At 32.0% G+C, this 23007-nt stretch overlaps 1 protein-coding gene across 8 annotated transcripts in view; it reads left to right on the top strand.

The window, feature by feature from the left end:
* The window catches only part of EPHA5 (EPH receptor A5), a 339363-nt gene that overhangs the window by 242494 nt on the left and 73862 nt on the right, over positions 1 to 23007 (top strand). For 5 of the 8 annotated variants that reach the window (XM_033106466.1, XM_033106467.1, XM_033106464.1 and 2 more), the window contains one exon: positions 8235 to 8340. In XM_033106466.1, the coding sequence (XP_032962357.1) occupies positions 8235 to 8340 (106 nt within the window). The remainder of the gene's footprint in view (positions 1 to 8234; positions 8341 to 23007) is intronic. The other 3 variants (XM_033106462.1, XM_033106465.1, XM_033106468.1) reach the window with 1 other exon arrangement.

The raw sequence follows: 23007 nt of genomic DNA, 5'->3' as shown, positions 1-23007 counted from the left end.
AATCCCTCAGGGAGCTGTCATTAGCGTTCCCTTTGGCAAGAAAAGGGTGCTCTCAGGAACCAATCTGATTGTTTTTAAAAATCAAAATCTCCTGCATTATCTCTGAGTGGAGGGTCTGGAAATATTTCTGGAAAGCCCTTTATGTGCCTTCTTTTTTTTCACAAAATAGCATAAAACTTTTTTCTCTTTAATGTCAAACAAAATATTTAGGTTACTTACTTGCCCTAAAACACATGCTAAAAGCAGGATTAGAAGAAGACAACAACTTGCCTTGTGTTTATATACATCTATTTCTACACACTTTTAAAAATTAGGTTATGTAAGCATTAGTGATTCTAAAATAAAGAAAATAAAGTGCCTATTTCCTCCCATAGAAAACCAACAAAATGAGAGCTTAGTTATTAGATTTACTTTGTAATGATTAGAAGTTATTAAATTAAAATTTCCATAAACCTTAATACAGGTTTTTAGAAAAAATAAGCATATACTCTGTTTAAAGCATATTTAACAGAATTATCTAGAAAATAATTTTTATTACTTAAAAATGGCTTTCAAAGTGTTAATTTTCGTACAGACTAGAGTGCCATTGTGAAAAATGATAAATTATATTTTCTATGCATGGAAAATTCTATATCTGAGGTTTAATTTAAACTACTGGAATTTGAACAGTTAATGATATTCAGCAAAGTTCCTTAACAGGTTTGATAAGAATAGATTAAATAGTTACCAAATTCCAATAATATTGGCAGTGGATTAAATGATTAATGTCACACCTTGCACCCTAAACTGGATTAGTGAAAAAGACTTGTTATATAATCTGGCCACTCTAATAGGCCTTGTTTCTATTTCAGTACCATCAGTAATGCATACTGCTTAATGTGGTTTTCCAACTCTGGGAACAAAGCCATCAAGTAGCATCTCACAATATACTTGAGCGTGTAAATAACAATGCAAATTTAAAAATCCCATTTTAAAAGATTACAAAACTCTGCTTCGTTTTAGGATGTTGGCAGGTTCAACAACTAGTTTTTCTTCAGACATTTTGATACACCTTTCCTTACAACTTTTCATTAAATAGTAATTTCTGGGCATGCTGAAATTCAATAATCTGATCACTGAGAGAACTCATAGGTCATTTTCAGTATACTTTTACAAAGGCTCACTTGAGGCTGTCTACTTTTTAAACTTTTCTACATACGAGTAATTTCTAGAGGAAAAGAAATGTCTTTTAAATATTTTTCACTACTAACATTGATTTTAGTGTTATTAACAGATAATGAAAATATTTTAAGGCTGTTCTGCCTCCTAGCTATTAGTATGAAACATTATTTTCACTTGACTATGTGCATATATATTTGTAAGCATTTTATGAATGGTATTATCTCTCTACCAAGTATGTTATTATATACCAAAACCCTTTTCCCTTTTGTAGACTCTTTTCTGGATATAACCCAACAAGAAGCTGTCAAGCACCTATTATATATAAAGCATAGTTACGTAGGCTCTGGAGAAACCCTGAGTAACAACATGGAAACTCCTTTTCAGAGAATAAGAATGCAGTCTATTTAATCTAAAAGATTGACTATTTGTTACAAGACCTTTTTAGGATTATAATTTTGTATATTATTTAAAGTTTTATTTTATTTACTCACACATCAAAAGATTTTTCATTCTAGATACTGTGAGTGACAAATAACTTTAAGGGGCAATCATTCTTTTCTCAAGGCTTATAATCTAATAGGGGGTTAAAGAAGATGCATATTGATAATTAAAATAATATTTCCTTTTCAGAACTTCTGTAGCATTTGTGTTGTATGCCACTCATTTAACAATTATTTGTGTAGTATTTTGTGCATAATCACTTTAATTTTTGTGTTGGGCAATTATTTACTTAGTATAATAATTTAGTTCTTCATATAAACATACCATTTCAGCAGAACAGTCTAAAAATACTTGAATGCAGGGATGATGGTATCTTAAATATATTTTTATTTTTTCCTATTAAAGTTATCAACAATTTTCATTTGGTGGGTTATTGTTAAGAATACTGGCTTTACTGAGTCACCATTACTAAGGAATGTTTACCTTATCATTCAGAAATGTTAGGAGAGATTCTTATCTCAAAATCATTATTTTTAAACATCACTTTAAAAAGAATTTTCTAATTAGTTGCTCAACTCATAATAACGATGCATAATAATGGTACCATGACACATTATGTTATTGATATGCTTAATTTTTGAAATTTATTTATTAATTTATACTTGTCATAAAATTGAAGCGTTTTCTTTTTCAACTACATTATCATGTATGTCATATATGTAGCCCGAAAATCACATGCAAATAGTAGTAAAAACAGTAAGGCAAAACTATTTATCTTTGAAAAACTAATGTGAGGATTTGGGTAGAAAATCTCCATTTATTCTTTCTCTCTCAAGCTTTAGTTTATGTTTTATAACTAAAAAGTATTACTCATTTTATTTTAATTTTGTTGAACATACAAATAAAGTATTCAAATTGACCCCTTATATTATCCTTATTCCCAACAGCAGTGGGAAAAACACCAAACAAATAAACCTAGCATGAATGAAACCATCCAGACAAAATAGCCCTTTTTCTGGTTTCTTTTTACATAAATTGTCTTGAAACTTTGAAAGCATCACTGAATCTTTCGTAACTCTTACTTGCCCAAGATTTACCAAACAACTTTGTGTTTCTTTTATGATGTTTTCCCCCATTGCATCATTTTCTTTCATCCAAGTGTTACCTGTTTGATTCAAATCTGTATAACCCAACTACTGGAGTAATGCCATTCTGTTTTTTAAATGAAAAAATTTTTTGAGATAATTTTAGATTTACATGCAATTATAATTAACAATACAGAGAGAACTCTTCTGTACTTTCCTATTTACCCTACTGGTAATATTTTGCAAAACCCTAGTATCATGTTACAAGAATACCGATATTGATGGAATCTACCACTCTCACATTTTCTTGTACTCCCTTGTATGTGTGTATGGAGATGTGTGTGTGTGTGTGTGTGTGTGTGTATTAAGTTCTATGGAATTTGATTACTTGTGTAAGTTTGTGTGTCTACCATTACAGTCAAGATAGCAAATAATGCCAATATCATAAAATCCCACCTGTTGTCCTTTTATAACCACACCCACTGCCTTTGGGAAAAACTTCTGTCCCATAATTAGTCCCTGTCAACCATTAATTTCTAAATACCCATTTCTAAAATTTCACATTTTAAAAATGTTTTATAAGTGGAATCATACAGTATATAAACTTTGAGTTTGGAATTAGCTGTTTTCACTCAGCATAATTCCCTGGAGGTTCATCTAAGCTGTTGTATATATTAAGTTTGTCTCTTTATTGTTGGGTAGTATTCCCTGGTATATATGTACCACAGTTTGTTTAACCATTTACCTATTGAAAGACATCTGAGCTGATCTCAGTTTTTGTTATTACAAGTAAAGATGCTGTGAACATTCGTGTACATATTTTTGAGTCAACCTAAGTTTTCATTTCTCTTGAGATAAACACATGCTGGGTCATGTGGTCATTGTTTCATTTGATAAGAAAATGTCAAACTGTTTTTTCAGAGTGGCTGTTCCATTTTACATTCCCACCAGCAATGAATAAGTGATGAGTTTCTCCACATCCTCATCATATATGTATTAGTCATATTAGACAGATGGGAAGTGATATCTCATTGTGGTTTTAATCTGAATTTCCCTGATGGGTAACAATGTTCAACATCTTTTCTTGTTTTTATTTGCCTGCCACACTGTTTTAAATTGCCTCACTCACTGTTAGGTACTTATATTATGTATCAAAAGTTATAACCTTGATCAGATTATCCTGATCAAGAAAGTTAATAGCTACTTATTGATGTGGGAAACAGTTCCCAAATTCTGTCTGGCTTTCAAAAACCCTTATGATGCGGCTCTAACAAAATCTATTCACCTCAATGAATAACTGTTTAAATATGTAGCTAAAATCTAGAGAATATCTATGTAATATGAGTTTTCAGCCAGGAATGTGGGAAGCACAGTGAAGGGAAAAACAAGATGATTTCTCAACATATGCTACCTTAAAGTTTCCAGGGATGTTGTAGATATATAATGACTGGGGGGAAAAAAAGATACATTGTTATTTGCTAAAGAATATTAATTTTCATGTCTGGTTTCCTTCTAATAAGTGTGTTACATTTCTCCAAAATTTTCTTTTAAGGATTCCCAAAATATTTCTGAGTTGTCTGTCTAAAACTACGTCATAAATCAACTAATTCTTAATAAACCTATATAAGAAAATGGGAAATATGATTGATTAGAGTTTCATATCTTTAATGATTACAAAATTTAGCAATACTAAAAGGATAATCATGGATCACACTAGGATTTCTTTTTTTCCCCCTACTGCTGAAGAATGAACAAGTATAAAGGCATTGATAGTACCCTATAAATTCCATATGTTTTCAACTTAGTGGATATAATTATTGATACTGTTAGGACAAACAAAAACAAATAAATGGACAGAACCTTGATGAGTTATTTATTATTATAAATATCACAAATAAATCAGGGTATATGAATTAATCAATAAATAAAGAACATCAAAGACCTTGGAGAATGCTTTAAATTAAAAAAAAAAATGAAAATGTATTCTTTAAATTTTTATTTAGAGTCCCTTGATGTAATTCTTTATTATACAAAAAGATCTTATTTCAGTGAATGGTAGATCAAAATATGTAAATATGAATATTTGTGATTTAACATTATCTACAAAATATTTTCATAAACTTTATTATTCTAAATATTTGAAAAATGTTTGTATGCCATTAACAATTATTTTAATGCAAGGTATTATCCCATACCTAAGTGTATATTTTAGCATATTGTTAAATTAGATCTTGGCAATTATTAAAAATGAAGCTTTTGACACTACTAAGCACCCAAATTTTTTCTCAATAATAATGCTCTGGTTAGTTTAAAACTGCCTTGTTTTCATCCCTACCCCTGACTAATCATGCCTTTTCCTCCAAAAGTATGTCTCTGAGAGTTCCCCAACTAGCAAATTATGACAAGAAAAATTTGTTAGAGTCACAACAGAAGGGCTTTTGAATGCTAGATGGAGAATTTTGGATTTTTTTTTCCCCATAGGTAGTAGGTATCTATTAACTTCTTGATCAGAGAAACATGATTAAAGTGATATTTTTGGATATATCATATGAATACCTAGAAGACAATGAAAATGCTAAAATCTCTGTGAATCATATCCCAGCATGTTTGAATCAAATTAACGCATGGGGGGAAACAAAGAAACACAAAAATATTTGGTAATTAATGGACAAGTAGGGGTTAAGAAAATTCAGTTAAACTTAAAAGGAATCAAAAGGGATTGAATCAGTCTGGTTTGTTGCTTTGATTTATGGTATGTTTATTGATGTGTTTTTGTTAAGGCTCTTGGGACTGTGGATGTGGTATAAGGACCAATTATAAGCATGTTTATTTTTATGTGAAAATAAAATCCAAATAAAGGGGAAACAGTCTGTTTTTAAAATAGAGTGATGCTTTGAGTGGAAATAAGAGTTGAAGATATAAATTTGGTACTCTTCAAATTATAGTTAACTGATACCATGGACAAAGAAATATCTATGAGCGGGAGGGAGAAACGGAGGTAGGAGGAGAGCAAGATAGAAAAAGAAAGAGAGAAGAAGAGAAGTGTAGAGGTTCCAAGTCAGTATTCAGTAGGAATTACTCACACAGGAGGTGTGGGAAGAGAATATGGAGACAACAGAATGGACAAAACCGTGCTTCGGAATGGGAAAAAGAGAATATGGCTCATCTGATGTTACAGAAACCAAGAGGATGAAGTACATGTTCAACAAGTTCAAATACCTTATTATTGTGTGGTGTATAATATATGGTGAGATAAATGGAGAAGTACTCGTTGTGTTTAGCAAATATCGTATCATGCACAGAGCTCAAAAGCAGAAAAGTTTCAGAGATAATTTCATAATGTTAGTTCTTAGAAGATGAGGCTAGTTTTAGATAACTCAGTCAAGATACTGAAAAATAGGGAATAATACGGATGGTAAATAGTAGAAGATAACATGTAGAAATAATATTTACGATTTATTTAAGCATGGCAATAGTTGAAGCACTATGCTAAGAGCTTTATATGTGTTATCTCTAATCTTAACAGAATTATAATGATTCAGGGAAATTATCCCTAGTTGGAAATGAATGAAATAAGACTCCACAAGCTTAAATAATTGACTTTGGCCCATCTGTCTAGTAAATACAAACTTTTTTTTTTCAAATTCAAATTGAACTCCTGTCAGTAATTTTAGGTATAAGGAGTTGTTTCCCCCAAGAGGAGTTATATGTCCAGGCTTGTCAGTAGCAGAGAAGTAGCCTATAAGGGAACGAGAACCCATTTTGGATAGAGATTTTTGAAGAAGCAATAGCTTGGGAGAAACAGAAAGGCATCTAACAGTGGAGTCAGGTAAAGCAAAAGATGGTTATACATTCATATTTACCTGTGGAGTTCAGACTTCATCTCTTTTATCTATAAAGTGGACCATCACTAAAACGTGGGAAATGGGACTAGATTAGTTAGTGTACCAAGAACATGAGGAAGACTCATTATGGGGTTGATTTGTTAGAAAACCAATAAGAATCAAAAGCATTGGAGCAGCAGTTGGAGTCCAATCAAAATAGCATGGAACTTATATGGGCCGAGTTTGCATGATTTTCTCTAGAAACAGTGCTCTTGCCAAAAAGAAAGTTAAAGAACTGAGAAAAAGCAATGGTATAAGTAAACTGGGTTTAGAGATTAATAAAGCAAACCTTAAGGAAGGCTGTTACCGATAGTGGAGTAGCTTTGTCCTATCCTACTTATACTATTCACCAGTATTAAAATCCCTACCACAGACCTCAGCATCAGAGAGTAGGAGAAAACAGAGTAAAGAGCCATTAAATTGCAACTGTTATCATCCAATAAGAGGTTGGATGAGAGCATAGATTTAGATTGTAAATAATAGTTTTTCTTGTACATGAACCAGCTCTTGATACTGGCCTCTGAGGACTGGTCTGAATTGTGGATCAGTACAAGAAGATGGCCAGAGAGTCAGTCAATTTTCATGAAAGAATCAAGGGAGAGGTGACAAGAATAGAAAGGGAAGTGTTTGGATGTCCAGTACTAAGATGGAGCCAAGATCTGAGAGGCAGTTTTAAAAAACAAAACATTGAAATTATGGTTATTTTTAGTTTTGATGACTTAAAATTTGTTATCTTGGAGGTTAACTAATGCTACTCTGAATTTATCAAAAAAAATCATGGCATTAAACAGTAAGCATGCTAGGTATCCAGAGGGTTTCTTGAGAACATCAGTTAAAATTTATTCTTCTCTATGGGTTTTTTATTTTACTTGGGCTTAGTTATCAGCACAAAAGAAACATTTCTTTGCTTATGTAGGTATGACTATCTAATCATGTCCATATTCCTCTTATTATGGTAACTGTATTGTTAAAATATAAAATAGTTCACCTAAATCCATGCATTTTAAAGAAAAATATCATATAAACAAGTCTAATCTTACTGTAGACTAAGTTCTAAATGTAAACCTTGACATTTTTTAAAAAGTGGGTCTATTTATCAAGTATATTTACTGATTATATTCTGCTTGAAGTCACAATGTTTAAAGTTATATTTAGAATAGTGATATGATGTTTACCTTCACTGAGGTCACAATCACATCATTATGGATTTCAACCTATTTGAAAAAATTCTATCTGAGGTAAAGAGATCTTTTTTTTCTAGAGAACAGTCACATGCACACTCGAAAAATTGTCAAATCTCATATACTTAGCACCTCCTATTTAGATTAAAGTGTTTGAAATCAAGGACTAAGTTGCATTTTACCATGCAAACCTAAGATTTCTAGATGAATGTTATGCAAACAATTACTCTCATTTTTTATAATGACAAGGAAATAATCAATGACTTAGCGATTCTTTCAAATTTCCATTTGGAGAGTAAATATTTTCTCCTAAAGATGTCTTTTCAATTACACACTTTTGAGAAGAGATATTAGAGGGAAATCTCAGCCAAGTGTGGGTGAATTGCTTATCCCATGCATTGAGTACCCACTATTAAGCAGCTCTTATTTGAATGCATATGATCATTTTAACCACAAGCTCCATTTTCTGTGTCTTCTATCAGCAGTTGCAGCATCCAGTGATCAAAGCCAGATTCCTATAATTGCTGTGTCTGTGACAGTGGGAGTCATTTTGTTGGCAGTGGTTATCGGCTTCCTTCTCAGTGGAAGGTAAGAGAGGAAGCTGTGATTCTCAACTTTTGCAGCTGATCTCTTCCCTACCTTGATCTGACCATTTGGCTGTTAAGCACATCCCAAAACAAATCAGGCAAATGATGTAACAGTAGATAACCTCAATGTATGATATACTTCTTAAGCCTTACCTTATTGATGTTAGTGCTAACACAATTTCTTTTTTTCAAGTATGGTCTTTTTACAAGAATAGTAGTAACATGTTATTCTTTATTCTGTCATTAATATAACCATATCTGTGTCCAATATAATTTATTTTTCTTTTTATCTGAAATTTTTTTCATCTCAAAAGTATTTATGGTTGCCTGCTTCAGTGTTAGCGTCTGGGAAGGACTATGTCAGTGCCTGGTAGATTTAGAGAAATAAGACTAATAATTCTAGCCAGCATTCTGTCTTAATAGGGTGATGGATACAAAGCAGACTCTGGCAAACAAGCATTTTGAGAAATAGCCCTTTTTTGTGACTGTTTTGTATTTGCTGTTTCTGAATGATTTCAACCTAAATATGTCAATCATAGTTTATCCTGACTTAAAGTGAATTTTGTTGAATGTTATACCAATAGATATATTAATATCTGTATTACAGAGCTATCTTTTTCATTTTGAACAAAAAAAGAGATCCAACAAGAACTTTTGTAGAATGTATTTCCTGATGTTGGGCTAAATATAATAAACTTTCCTAAAAATAACTAACTAACTAACTAACTAACTAAATAAATAAAAACATGATTGCAATCTATTCCAACAACAAAATATTTTCATTTTCCATCCAAGCCATTATTAGAAGGGATATTCAGAAAGCTGTCAATTTGAAAACGTTCCAGTGTTAGACAATTATAAAAGACTTTGATGAAAGTCTTCATGGAAATATTTAAAGCTGCACAAATATGTGGAATGTACTGTAAGTTCAAAAAAAAAAGTCAGGAAATCAATATATATATTGATTTTGTTACTGTTCTAGTCATTTACTTTCGACTCTTCAGTACTTACTCAAGTCATAAATATACAGAATTAGGTACTTTTCAATATATCGCATATTGTATTCTGAAAAGATTTATGACTGTATCTTTAAATTACAGCAGTAGCAATTTATTCTCATAAAACATTGTTACATCCTTTGAGCATCCTTTCTCTTTGTATCTGAAAATTCCCTTTTTTCTAGTTCTTGTCATTTAAGAGTGTTCAAAGTTTTCTTAAAATATATGTAGAGAAATCCATTGCTTATTTTTAATGTTTGAATAGCAGCAATACATTTTTTAGAAATTCTAGATGGGAAGCAATTTGTGTTCTGCTGAGGACAACTAGCCCTATCAAGCCAGAAGGCTGGTATCTAGTGCCCCACTGATCTCTTCTCTCTGAAGTCACCTAGGGAAAATAGTCTACCTTTGTCTCAGCTTTCTGGGAGATAAGCTAATTACACCAATCTTGTCCTAAAAACTTTGCTTAGATTTTGATCAGGTAAGATAATTAAGTTGAGTGAATTGTAACTACTAAGAAAACTACCAAGTGATAATCTTTTCTACCCCCAAAGGGTAGATAACTATAGTACATTTGGAGAGTTAATTTGTAATACCATTTCTTTATGTCTGACTTAGGTATGAGTTTCTTCTTCCTTTCCAATAAATCCAGAAACAGTAGCTATTTTTAGTGCCCATACTTAGGAGAAATTAATATAAATGGAAAGATGAGCCAAGGTCTAGAATCCAACAAATTTGTGTGTTTGAGTGTTTACTAAAGAACATATCAAATATAGGAAGTATTTTATTATAGACTTAGTATATTATATTTACTTAACCTAAGTATTGTTAATATGAATTTACTGATGACAAGCCCCTATGAATTCTTGCTTATCTGTATTTGAATCAGCTCGTTCTCAAAAACTTTTCTTCCCCAATATATACATAAAATTGACTTTAAAATAATTAAGTTTTATTACACCTGTAGCAGAAGGCAAAGTGTTTAAGACAAGGTTCACTCTGTCATTTGGTAACTGAAGCATAATATAGTTTTTAGCACACACACACAAACACACACAAAATCCCGTATGCTGAACTTGTTGTACAAGAAGAACTAAAATTTGATATAATATCTCAGTTGTACTGGAATCACATCTATAACCAAGAGACAAAACTTAATTTTTAGCACAACTAAATCTAGGACTTGGTAAAATGAATTTTTAGATGTATTGTCTTATAGAAGCATATTACTTTTTAAAAATAGTAACACCCTATGAATCTGTGCATTGTTCATTCATATTAATTTTTTTCCCTAATTTAATCTTATAACACACAGTGTCTGGTGCTAAGACTAGGAATTTGCAGTTTACAGGAAAACAAATTTCACCAAAAAAAAAAAGTCAGATTTATATATATATATATATATATATATATATATATATATATATATATATATATTTATATATATATAAAATATATATATGTGTGTGTGTGTGTGTGTGTATATATATATATATATATATTTTTTTTTTTTTTTTTTTTTTTTTACCAGCAATTTTTTTGAATGAAACTTTCTTTACTTCATTTTGTTGAATACACATCCTTTCATTTCAGGGGGCATTTGTCATGTAATAGAAAAATCTTTGGCCATTATGTTTTAGTCTTCATAGACAACGTTATTTTGTTTGTATTATGTAAATATGCTTATTTAAAGCTAAATGATAGGATTCTTGAAGGACTTTTCCCTTCTCATTCAAGACAGTGAACTTTGCAATTTTTGTATGGACTAAGAAAATCTCACCTACCTTGTAGGACCTAGAGTATCCTGAATTAACTCAGTAAAGATGTATCAAATAAAAGAAAAAATAAAGGAAGAACGTTTCCAAAACCTAACACAAATTTGGGAAATTATCTTTGCGTATTAGCCAATTGTTGTAAAAAGCCCGTTCTAAGAATAGTTTAAGGGCATATATGTTTCCCTGTCTTCTCTATGCTAAACTATGATTGATAAACATATCACACACAAACACAAATACACACACACACACACACAATAATGGCATTTGGATATCACTTTCACTTAGAACTTACTCTTTTATCACTTTTAATCTCTTAAATAGATTATAAACTAGATATTTGTTCCTACGTAAAATGTATTTAATTACAAATAATTTATCTCCTCAGTGGTGATATAGATGAATTAATTTTTATATATTACACAAATGTGAACAATACTTGTATGTAATGTTTGTTGACAATTCATACCATCCTTTGGGTCCAGGAGAAAAATATGTCTTGAAGATCCATATTCACTGGTAATTTGTATTTTCATTCAGACCAAACAAACAGAAAAAAAAATGAGGATTATAACACACTGACTACTATAGGACTAATCTATTTCAAAGAAAAATACAAAAAAAACTCTTATAGTCTAAAATACATTTAAAGATGAAAAATAAGTCAAATATACTTTCTAATCATTTAGGATAAAATCGATGACGCAGAAAACTTTAGAGTCTTCCTATTTCTACCTAGCTATGGTTTAAAACAATATTGACGAGCATTGATCTTTAAAGAAATCGTCCTATTTAAAAAATGGCAAATATTTATAACATCTTAGGATTCTATCAATTTTAGAATTTGTGTGATCTTCCTGTTTAAGGTGCTAAACATTCTATAATGTATTTTCTGAAGGGTTCAGACTCTCCCTTTTACTTTCTTATTAATTTTAACTGGTATTCTCATGGGACTGCAAGATAATTGATATGACCCCAGCAAATTATGAGCTATTCACCCTGGGATGGACATAAGTTAAACCTCCTTATATGCACCCAATGTTGTAACTGTTTTTAATCTTTTCTCTAACATCAGTAATGACATTGCACATTGATAACTTTCTTATTATATCCTCATAGTGTGGCTTTTCTCTTTTATATATTATTTTATGGATATCAATTGTTTAATCCCTCTTTCACCAATGATTGTCATCTCCAGTTACATGTTTGCAAAAATCTTTTACTATGTCCTTCCCCTCATTTATTTTTCCTTTGAAGATGATTATTGATATTATTTAGTTGACATTTTTAATTCTTTGTGTCCCCATTTCACACTCGGGGTGACACTTCCTAGTCTGATATAAAGCTTAAATTAGCAGGATTTAGTGATGTAGAAAATACAAAGGAAAAATCTTTCAGTTGACAGAAACTATTTCTTCTTTGAAAATTGCTCGCTATGGACATCCTAGGATTAAAGAATGCATTTCTAATACCTTTCTGATCCCACATTTATTAATGTTCATGAATTTAATTAATTTAAGAAAATTTCAGAGCTTTGACTTTTTATTTCAGTTAATTCCACATGCACACTCAGAGTTTAAAATCACACACATATTATACACATGCACACCACACAAATTTACATGTTTTTACATACAAACACAAGAAAAGTAAAGCTGTTTTCCAATTTTAAGATTAAGGGATATGATTTTAAGGCTATTCACATGTGACATTAACACTGTGATAAATTTTGTCTTAGTGGTGCTTAATGACTTTTAAAACAGATTAGCTATTTTCTAGGCAAAAGATATTCCCCTTGTTTGTCCTGGTCATGTTTAAGTCCCATGGCTGGACATAAAACTGCTGAATTCTAGTCTTTCATTAAACTGCTGAATGTCTTTCATTAAACAATTGAACCTCAGTCCATTGAAATGTTTCATAGTTTTCTGAGGCAAAAAATATTATTCAGAGGTCAATGGATACTGTGCTTGGATGCTAACCTATCAAAATTAAAATGCTGAGATTAGACCAGAAAATTAGAGGAAAAAAAGTTGATTTATATAAAATGCTGTTTTAGGTTTTTCTTTTTTATTACTTGAAAATAATATTAAGATTTTCCCTTTTATAAATTTTCAAATCTCTTAATGTATAACACTTTGTAAATGACTTATTCTTCTCAATTAGAAACATGTATTAACTTCCATTAGAAACACATATTAAGTATCTACTGCACATCAAACACCAAGTCCCAAGCATATGAAATAAGAAGGCAATGTCCTTTCCCAAAGTGTTTCCACTTCCATTCGGTAGTCTCATAAATAGATTTTATAAATAGAATTAAAACAGCTATGGATAAAGAGAAGAGTTTAAATTAAAATTATTCCCTCCATTGTAACCTTTTCCCTGGAACCAAAAGGAAATGATAGTCTGATTCATTTGGGTTCTTATTACATGCCTGCCACAGTTTTCATGTTAGGAAAAACAAGGACTTAGTGGCAAAATCCACTGGACTTAAAAACTTTTCTTTAAGCTCCTTTTCTTTAAGCTCGCAAATAATTATATTGGCGTTTGAATGTAATTCAGACGAGTGCCAGAGATCTGCCTACATTTGATAACAAAGCATAATAGCTTTTTCAGTGAATACTTTTTAAAGAGTGTGAAGTACTGTAAAGAAGAGCTAAGCTTCTTTGCCAAGTGGATGTAACTGAATAATAGTATTGATAATAGTAAGTATGATATTGTCTAACATGAATTACATACTGTGAGGCACTGCTCCAGGGCGTTTGCATGTAATATCTCACAACACTATGTCTGTCTCATGTTAATTCTGCCTTCCATTTATACTTAATTATCTTCTTGCTGTTTCTAAGTATTGTAAATACAGTCTAGTTTAATGGCTTTTGCAGGTCCTTCTTGCTGCCAAAAACTCCTTTGCCCCAGAGAAGGCTTCCTCCTTCTTTTGTCTTTGCTCAGTCTAATCCTCTCAATTGAACTTACATTAGTAAGTGATGACCCTTGATTCCTTTAGCTGTACATCAGAACTCCCTTACCCTGATTTGTCTCTTCATAACATTATTACCGTTATATATCATAATACTTATTGCCATTATATACCATACATATATGTGAATGTGTATATATATACATATATGTGTGTGTGTGTGTGTATATATATATATATTCAGTTGATTTTTTTTGTTTGTTTGTCAACCCTACTAGAATACAGGATCCAAGATGGAAGGTATTTTTATCCATGGGCTTTTTTCCCCTTCTGGGAAAATGCCTAGAACATAAGTTATTGTATTCAGTTAGTGAGGGCCCGGAGCTTGAAACCAGCTCTGACTTTAGGGCCCTCTTCATTAAAAAATCCCCAATGACTTATAATTATTCAGCTGTGTGACTTGGGTGAAACTCAGAACTCTTGTGTGCAGTCACTGATTCTCTACTGCTAAAAATAATGGAATTAACATTTAAAAACTTCCAAACTGATCAGTAATAGAATAAAATACCTCTTAGAAATTAATGTCAGTGGTATCTTGACACTAAAATAAATAATACATTAGATTTTAGTGAATTCTCCCTCTGGCATTCATTTATAAACTGTACCTGGTAAATTGTATTTATTCTGTAATCACACACATCAAATGTCAGCAACTCCTTGACCATTCCTGATTTTGTGAAAGCTAGTTAATTTCACTTCTGCTTTCCCTCATTTTAGTTTTTGAAGTAGTTTTAGTTCATCATTTTATATATGTCTCCCCTGATAGATATGTGCTCATTTTGAACACAGATCATAGGGTACATTCTCAATAAATGTCCAATGACTATATGACTGGAGTAGTGAAGCTAAAATTAAAGACTCTTGAAAATATGCTTCAAACTACCTTTCCGGCAGCCTTCAAAGTGGTTTAAACTGAAAGAGAATTATAGATCATATAGATGAAAAGTTCCAGAGATTTTAAAAATATCCAAAGTACAGGCACATACAGATCTAGGTGCTAACATATGTACTATCTGCTATGCAATTGGAAACACATGGTTTAAAAATGCTTAAATATGGTATTTAAAGCCACTGATCAAAATGAGGTTACTGGGGTAGAGCTTGGGGCTTGGGCTGATGTTGAGAGGTAGAGTAAAGGGGAAAGATCCACCAACAGGAGACTGAGAAGAAGTGGCTCATGAGGAAGAAGGAGAGCAGACAATTGTGGGATCACGAAAGGGGCGATGTCACTGTATGGAACCAGCTCTGACTTTATTGTTCCTGCCCTTCCCTCTCAGAGCTCACGTGGCGTGGGCTCTGACAGGTCCCTGATACTCAGCTCCACAGAGCCAATCAGCCAGTAGCACTGGGACCTTACTTAGTAAGAGGATGGAGAAATTGCAATGCATGACCCAGCACAGTAGGAGCTCATGCTTGACTCTGAAGAGAGGATCAGTCTCATGTGATGCATGTGAACTGAGAATGAGGATCTTGTTTTTTGCTCTTTTCTTATCTCCATTTCAATTCTCAATATTTAAATCTTCATGGTCACCAGAAGGGAAAAAGGAAGGGGTTGGTGGTAGAAGAGGGTAAAGGGGTTCAAATATATAGTGACATAAGGAGAACTGACTCTGGGTGGTGAACACACGATGTGATATATAGATGATGCATTATAGAAATGTACACTTGAAACCTGTATAATTTTATTAGCCAATGTCACCCCAATTAACTTAATAAAAATTTAAAAATAAATAAAATAAACCTTTCATGTTAAAACCCACATCAACCATTCTTTCTATCATAAACCTTCATCAAATCCCTTAGCCAAAGCATTCTCTCCTTTCACTAAAGTCTCTGAATAATACATCAGTATTTCTCGTGGAATTTAGCACTTTCGACCACAAATTATATAGTATGTTGAGTAACTATGTTCTCTCTTCTGCTAGCCCAAAAGTATTTAGAAGATAAAGACTTCTATGGTTGTCCCAAATAACTGAATTGAGTGAATATCTCATAAATTATTGAATTACAGATAAATTGTGCATCAATCTCTACTTTCAAGTGCTTTGTCTCATTTTTCACTACTAATGTTAATAGTTTGGAAAAGAAAAAATGTTGGTAGCTCTGACATGAGCCAAGTAGAATACTTAACCCTTAAATGCTTTCTTCCTGAATATTGAAACTTTGGTGCCATGACAAAATAAATACAATGATTTAAAATAAATATTACATCAGAGTTAAGAAATCTTCACTCGCTTATATTATTATTATAATTTGACATCTGGACATGCTATGCCAGTGTGTTGATGCACCTGGTGATATTAAACAGCATTAGCTTTTATAGATAATAACATATGTCAACATATTTGTCAACATCCTGATTCTCTTCAAGTTAGGGACATCATGGATATGTTGATGTATTTGGCATCTCTAACAAAGCGAGGATTATTTAGTTGCAGAACTTGGTAAGTTTTGATAAGAAAAAAACATTATATAAACTTACTTTAACTTAATACTATTTTATTTTAAAAAAATGATAAATAGACAAATATTTGTAATCACATTGCAATCATTGATTTTAGAAAAGAGCTCATTAAAAGCAAATCTCAGTGGTTTATGAATTAGCAATAGATGTGATTTTATAAAAATGTAACAAATCCAGGCATGTGTATTGATTTACTATCTGAGAGTTGTTATCCCTTCTACTTTTTCATGATTACATGCTTTTTTCTTTAAAGGCTCTGAAACAAAGATAATTAGAGAGCAGTTCATAATTTATTAATAACTGACAAATGGGGATCACGGCAGAGTAGTGCCAGAAAGAGTAGGAGCATAGCAACAACTAATTGCCCACTGTGGGAAGTAAATCGTCCTAGGAAACTGAACCCAAGAGGGTTACTGGCTCAATTGCTCAACATTATTGAATATCTCACCAGCGACTTCTCACAGATCAAACATGTAAATATCACTGCAATTCTCAGGAAGTTATATTGAGGCAAATATTTGCAAGGAAAATCTCTATTTATGGTACTGAAGACAAGTTAACATCATTGATTTGCAAAGATGAAAATGATTTTAGCAAAGAATCTAGAGACTCTCATTTTTTAAGTATGAAACAGGGCAGGTCAAAAGCTTAACCACAGAGCAAAACACACTTTTTGTCTGAAGCCCATTTCTTTAAGAATGTAACACCTGAAAGACAGAGCAGGCTAGCATGCCAGAAGTGGCTGGGCTCTGGTGGAAGATTCTCCTAGGTTTCTGGAAATCTTACCATGTCTCTCAGAGACCTCAATAGCACAGGCTCTCTCAAGAATTGGATATCCAGCTCTACAGAGAAAACCATATAGCTCTGCCGTATGCCAAAGGATAGAACATCTATTCAACAAAAAATCAGTTGGTGTCTTGAGCCACTTCTAGTATACTCATTGCTGAGAAATGAAGCAAATGAATGGTAAAATTTGCAAACGACTTTAAATACCAGCTAAATGTCACGTTTGTTCAAGATCTGTGCTTTAAAAAAAAAAAAAAAAAACAAACCAAACAAACGAACAAAAAAAAAAACTTGCATAAACCTGAAAAGAAACAAAGGTTTCTAATGGATTGGCAACTCAGATTCAAACAGTTAAATTCTTTAATGTGCCATGTGGAGGGATTGACTTCAGGTACACCTAATTGCTGTGATACTTACAATGCTATAAAACGTATATCCCAATTACCTTGCTTACCAAAATTATTTTACTATCTCTCACTTCTTGCTTTTTTTTTATTATTTCTTACTCCTTTGACTTTAATCTCACAGAAAAATAACATACTTTTCTGTACTATTTTTGGCATGCATTTGCTCTCAATAGTCTATAGTCATTGTTCTACTACCTTGTAGCCATTAGTATTGCAAATAACAATGTCAGTAGGTATTAATTATTATTTGGGGGTGCCTTCCTTTAAATTACTGTTTTATTGGTTTATTTCTTTTTAATGACCTGTTTTCTTTTCTTCCTGTTTCTGTGGTCTAGCATTGGGGTCCACATCTTCATGATGGTCATTATTGAGTTCTCTTGAGTCAAGGAAGATTGAAAGGCAACAAAGACGTTTGGGAGTTTATTATAGGTTATTTATTCAGTTTCCTATGCAGACCACCACTTCTGTCCTGAGAGGCAAGATATCATCACATTCGCAAATTAGGATCTCCTTGTGGTGACTAGTGAAGGAAAGCCTCTATGTTTTGTCGAGTTTCTTAGACTGCTCTTAGACCAAGTATATAATTCCTCTTCGGTGCCCTTCCAGACTCAACATTCCATAATATTAAAATATTCCCTTATATCTTACAAACACCTCTTCTCTACCTCTAAGAGCTCTCCATGCCTCTGCCACTGAGAAATCTTAACGTTGCTTTGACACTTTTATAACTATTTCATTTGATTTTCCTGCAGCAAATTCAGTAGGCGTTGGTTTAAATTGATTCTATCTGTAGCTGACGTACACATCTTGCCAACATTAAAAAAACAGTAATTTATGTTGTTTCAATTGATGTCATGCAACTTTGATTGTTTATTACTTTAATGTAGTTACTTAATACTTTCACTAGTTAATAAAAATATCTGTTTCAAAATATGGAGAAACAGTACACATAAGAATATAAAAGATAATCATAACATGTAATCACAAAGCAAAGAGTTGAACAACTTTAAAATATGTAGGAATAGAAGATTAAATGAAATATTTTCTATATTGATTATTCCTAGATATACTGGAATCTTACTACAAATCTTTACCTCTAAAGTTGTCTGTGAGATCTTCATATATGCCAGCAGCACAATGCTACTTATTTAAGAATACCAAGTTCATTATAACTATAGCCAGTGTAGATATTAAATCTGTACAATTAATCTGAGTTTCTTAATTTGCACCACTAAAATTATCAGGAAAATTTTAGTCTATAGGTCTAATCTTCTCTGAAAATTTTTATGACAAAATTTAGCTACCTAAATGAATAATTCCTACCTTATCAAACCAAAGACAATGTAAAATCTAAATCATCAAATTAACATGAATTCAACATTTATGCAATAAGTGATATTGAGCATTGTTTAATATAAATTTTGATGAGACAAATATATGATAAACTAGAATTCTGCGTTTCTGTGACTCGCATATTTTCTAATACACCAGGGCCTCTTGATGATTTATTTTGGTATCTATATCTGTTTTTTTCTGACCTAGTCCTATTCCTGCTGTTTCAAATGTACATACAGTGGTCTGTTAGATTCAGCTCCTCTCTAATCATTTGGAATGTAGAAGGCCAGTATAAATCCATCCTTTCCTGAAGTCCTAAAGATTTATAATTAATCATTCCAAACTATGCTAGTGTGTACTGTCAATCTCCAACCCCATAGGGAAACAGCTACTTTGAATTCCAAGTAGATACACATATTTATTTTACCACACAATAACTTTCTGCCCCAGCCCCAGGCTTCTAAATCTTCACCCAAGAAATTGAAACGGAAAGTTCTTCTGTACATCTCGAATATCTGCCTGGAGCCTGTGCAGTTTGGTCCATTTATTCCTATCGGTTCCCAAAGTCAGGATGACTGGATCCTACTCCTGTGTCTCCAACCTTTGAAACCCTCCACCCCCACTCTAAGAGGAGTCTTAAATAACACAGTTTGGAAGGCTATCAGGAGATAGTTTTAGTACATCATACGCCCTAATGTGAAAATCACTATCAGTATTGCTTCCATCTGCCCCCTCATTGCACTGTATCTCCTTAGACCTCAAATAATCAAAATGCTAGACTCTTTCAGCTATGTTCCAGCATATCATTGGAGGTTTGATTAATGGTCATTTCCTTAGATAAACTTCCTGATCTTTTGACATTTCCGAGACATCTTGCTGCCTCCCTTTCTTAGACATTTCGCTCTACTTTTTTACATTGCATGTTACACAGTTGGCATGGTTAGAATGATTTTCCTGATTTCTTACTAGCTGCTATTTTATATGTGTATGCATTTCTTATTTTTTGATTAAAAATTATCTAGAACATATAAAACAAAATGTAGAAAGAAAAATCAATCATATTTATCCACCAGAGACAATCCATATTAATATTTTGCCATTTATTTAGATATTTTATATACATATTTGAGTTCATATTTTATAGTTTTGTTTTCTGTTTTTCTTTGACTTGACATTGTAATGTTAAATTTTCCTGTGTAATTAAAAATGTTTTAAAAGCGAACATTTAATACCTCCTTGATATTATGTTTAATCTTTCCTATGCATTTTCCTTTTGCATTGTTTGGGTTTTTTTTCTTTTGTTGCTATTGTTTTGGGAGAGAGGTTTTTCTATCTTGAATGTCCTTAGAACACATTTGTATAATTCGAAGTAAAAGTCAATGAATATGAATATTTTAGACTGTTGATACATATTGACCAATGGCCCTCCTAAACCATTGTACCAATTACCATTCCCCACAATAGAGCATGAAATTGTTAGTTCAGAAAATAGTCAGTCTCTGCTTATTTTAATAGAGAAAAAATAGTTCCATAGTTTCAGTAGCAGTCTTGTTATTCTTGAGATTTAATAGTTTCATTAATATGTATACAATAAGTATAGTTATTAACTATTTTGTTACCTGTTTTATAAGGTATCTGTACATACTTTTTATCTATTTAGGCTAGTGACATCTAAGCTCTTCATATAGTAAAGATATATCATTAGAAGTGGCAAGATTTGTTTGCTTTAAATAACATATATTTCACATGGAATAGAAAAAATGTTAATTATATGTGGTTTGGGGATCTAAACTGATATTTTCTACAGTTACATAAGTCTGTTTATCACCCTCTCCTAAAATTGTTATTGGTGTCCACCTTTAGCACACTAAATAGTGTCCATATAGATATTATTTTATCTATACTGCCTCTGGGCTCTCAAATCTATTCTTCTAATCCAATTCAACCAAGATCATATTTGTTTAAATATAATTTAAAACTTGTTTTTAATGTTTGGTCAGGTGAATTCCTATTGGGGAATCAAATATAGTCACAATTACAAATATTTTATACTAAGTGTTTTTGTACTTACACATTTATACATCATTATACACTTACATACATACATTTATACCATTTGTACACCTTTTATATAAAGCAATTTAATCATAATTTGCAAGTGTTATGTTCTATATGTGTATAATGTATTGAAATAGTTAACATTTAATATTGTTATATTTAATTTTAAACACTTACGACAACTATCATAAATATCATAAATTTCTACTGACCAATACTAATAGAAAGCAAAATGTACTGATGTGGAATTTGGAATAGTTTGATAGGAAAATGAACATTTAGCTGTCTTTTAAATTATTCTCATAATTAATTCAATTCTCAATGATATTTTATCACAAAATATACACTTTCCTCGTGTATACTTCCACAATTACTTTAATTTTTTGAGACTGAAGTAATTAAATTGACACATTAGTCCTTCTGGTTTTTTCTACGTTGTAACTATAATGCTAATAGATGTGATTCAACTTTAGTAAAATATTCAACAGCCATAATGGAGGGAACTCAATAAATCAGAACTTAAATATTTGGCTTATTTCTGGGACTAATGTCCTCCTTTTTTTTTTTTTTTCTTTGACCCACTTATATTTTTAATGTTATTTTTTCATTAAGACAAATGAGTTTTCAAAACAAAGCCTGCTATCGAAAATGTGCTCAAAATATTTTTTTTTTTTAGCTGGCAAAATTAGCATCGGTTTGTTTTCAACTTTACCTGCCCTTACTTTTTCCTCTGTAAATCTCTCACAATAAATTCAAACCTAAAATAGCTAAGCACAGACTGGTTAGTCATGACAGCCACGCGCTCCTCCCAAAGAGGCTTTACAGATAGACCTATGTAGTCTGTGAAATGACTGGGAGGGAAATGTTTAGTGGAAAGAGATGATAGTAACTTTAGGCTTCTAGAAATGGAGGTCATTTAGGTTTGCTCAGTGAAGGTGCCATTCTGTAAGAGAAACACATAATCCAGTACTTTGTACATTAACACTATTGTAGCGCCAGAAGAATAGTGGTTGATGGTGGTTGATTGCAAAGAAGAATCTCTGTAATTTCTCCTTATTGAACTGGTATAGATTATCTTTCTGTGGAAATTAACCAAAAGCATGCAAATGCGAATAAGCAAATATTATTTATTAAGAGCTTGCTAGAGCAAAGTAATCAGTCACCATCACTTGCATTTGGCAGAGACCTAAAGGCAGGCAGTGGAGTGTGAAAACAAGGGGACGTCTTCAGGCATACCTGGATTGGTGATTATTGGCATGGGATAGCTGGAGGTAGGCTAACTAGAAGTGTGGCATCCTATGTGGCTGGTTAAGGGAGCATATCTGGCTTCCTCTAGTTGGTTCTTATTTGGAAATGAAGTCAAAAATCAGGGAAACTAGTAGCACATATTGGTAAAGTCCTGACCATTTGAGTCAATTGCTGCAGAGGTTGTGGTTTGACTTCCTGGACTGGTTGCGGCAGATCTGGGGTCAGAATCTGTTTTTATATTTAGTCTGACCATTGTCCATTTGCATATTCATTCTCTCATTTCATACATTTCACTAAATAGTAATACTAGTCTTTTTATAAACTTAGTGTTCAGTATTTATTTTTTTAATTAAAAAGAGGAGAAAATACTTTAGGGAATGCAGCCATAAATATACTGTGTATTCCTTTTATTAACTGATCATGTGAATATTTCAAATCAGCATCACCTTGAATTTTATTGATGTATGAAAGAGACAGAGTAATTTTGAAGTTAGAGGACAGAAATTGTTTAACAAGGATTCTGACTTATCAAATAACAAACTACAATGTCATTATAATGCCAGAGAAGGAAGAAAACCATTGTAGAGAGGGAAGTGAGATTGAGATAGGCAGAAAAA

This window comes from Rhinolophus ferrumequinum, chromosome 5 (genome assembly GCF_004115265.2).
Source record: "Rhinolophus ferrumequinum isolate MPI-CBG mRhiFer1 chromosome 5, mRhiFer1_v1.p, whole genome shotgun sequence".
NCBI classification, from domain to species: Eukaryota; Metazoa; Chordata; class Mammalia; order Chiroptera; family Rhinolophidae; genus Rhinolophus; species Rhinolophus ferrumequinum.
This window is presented reverse-complemented; position numbering and strand designations above follow the sequence as displayed.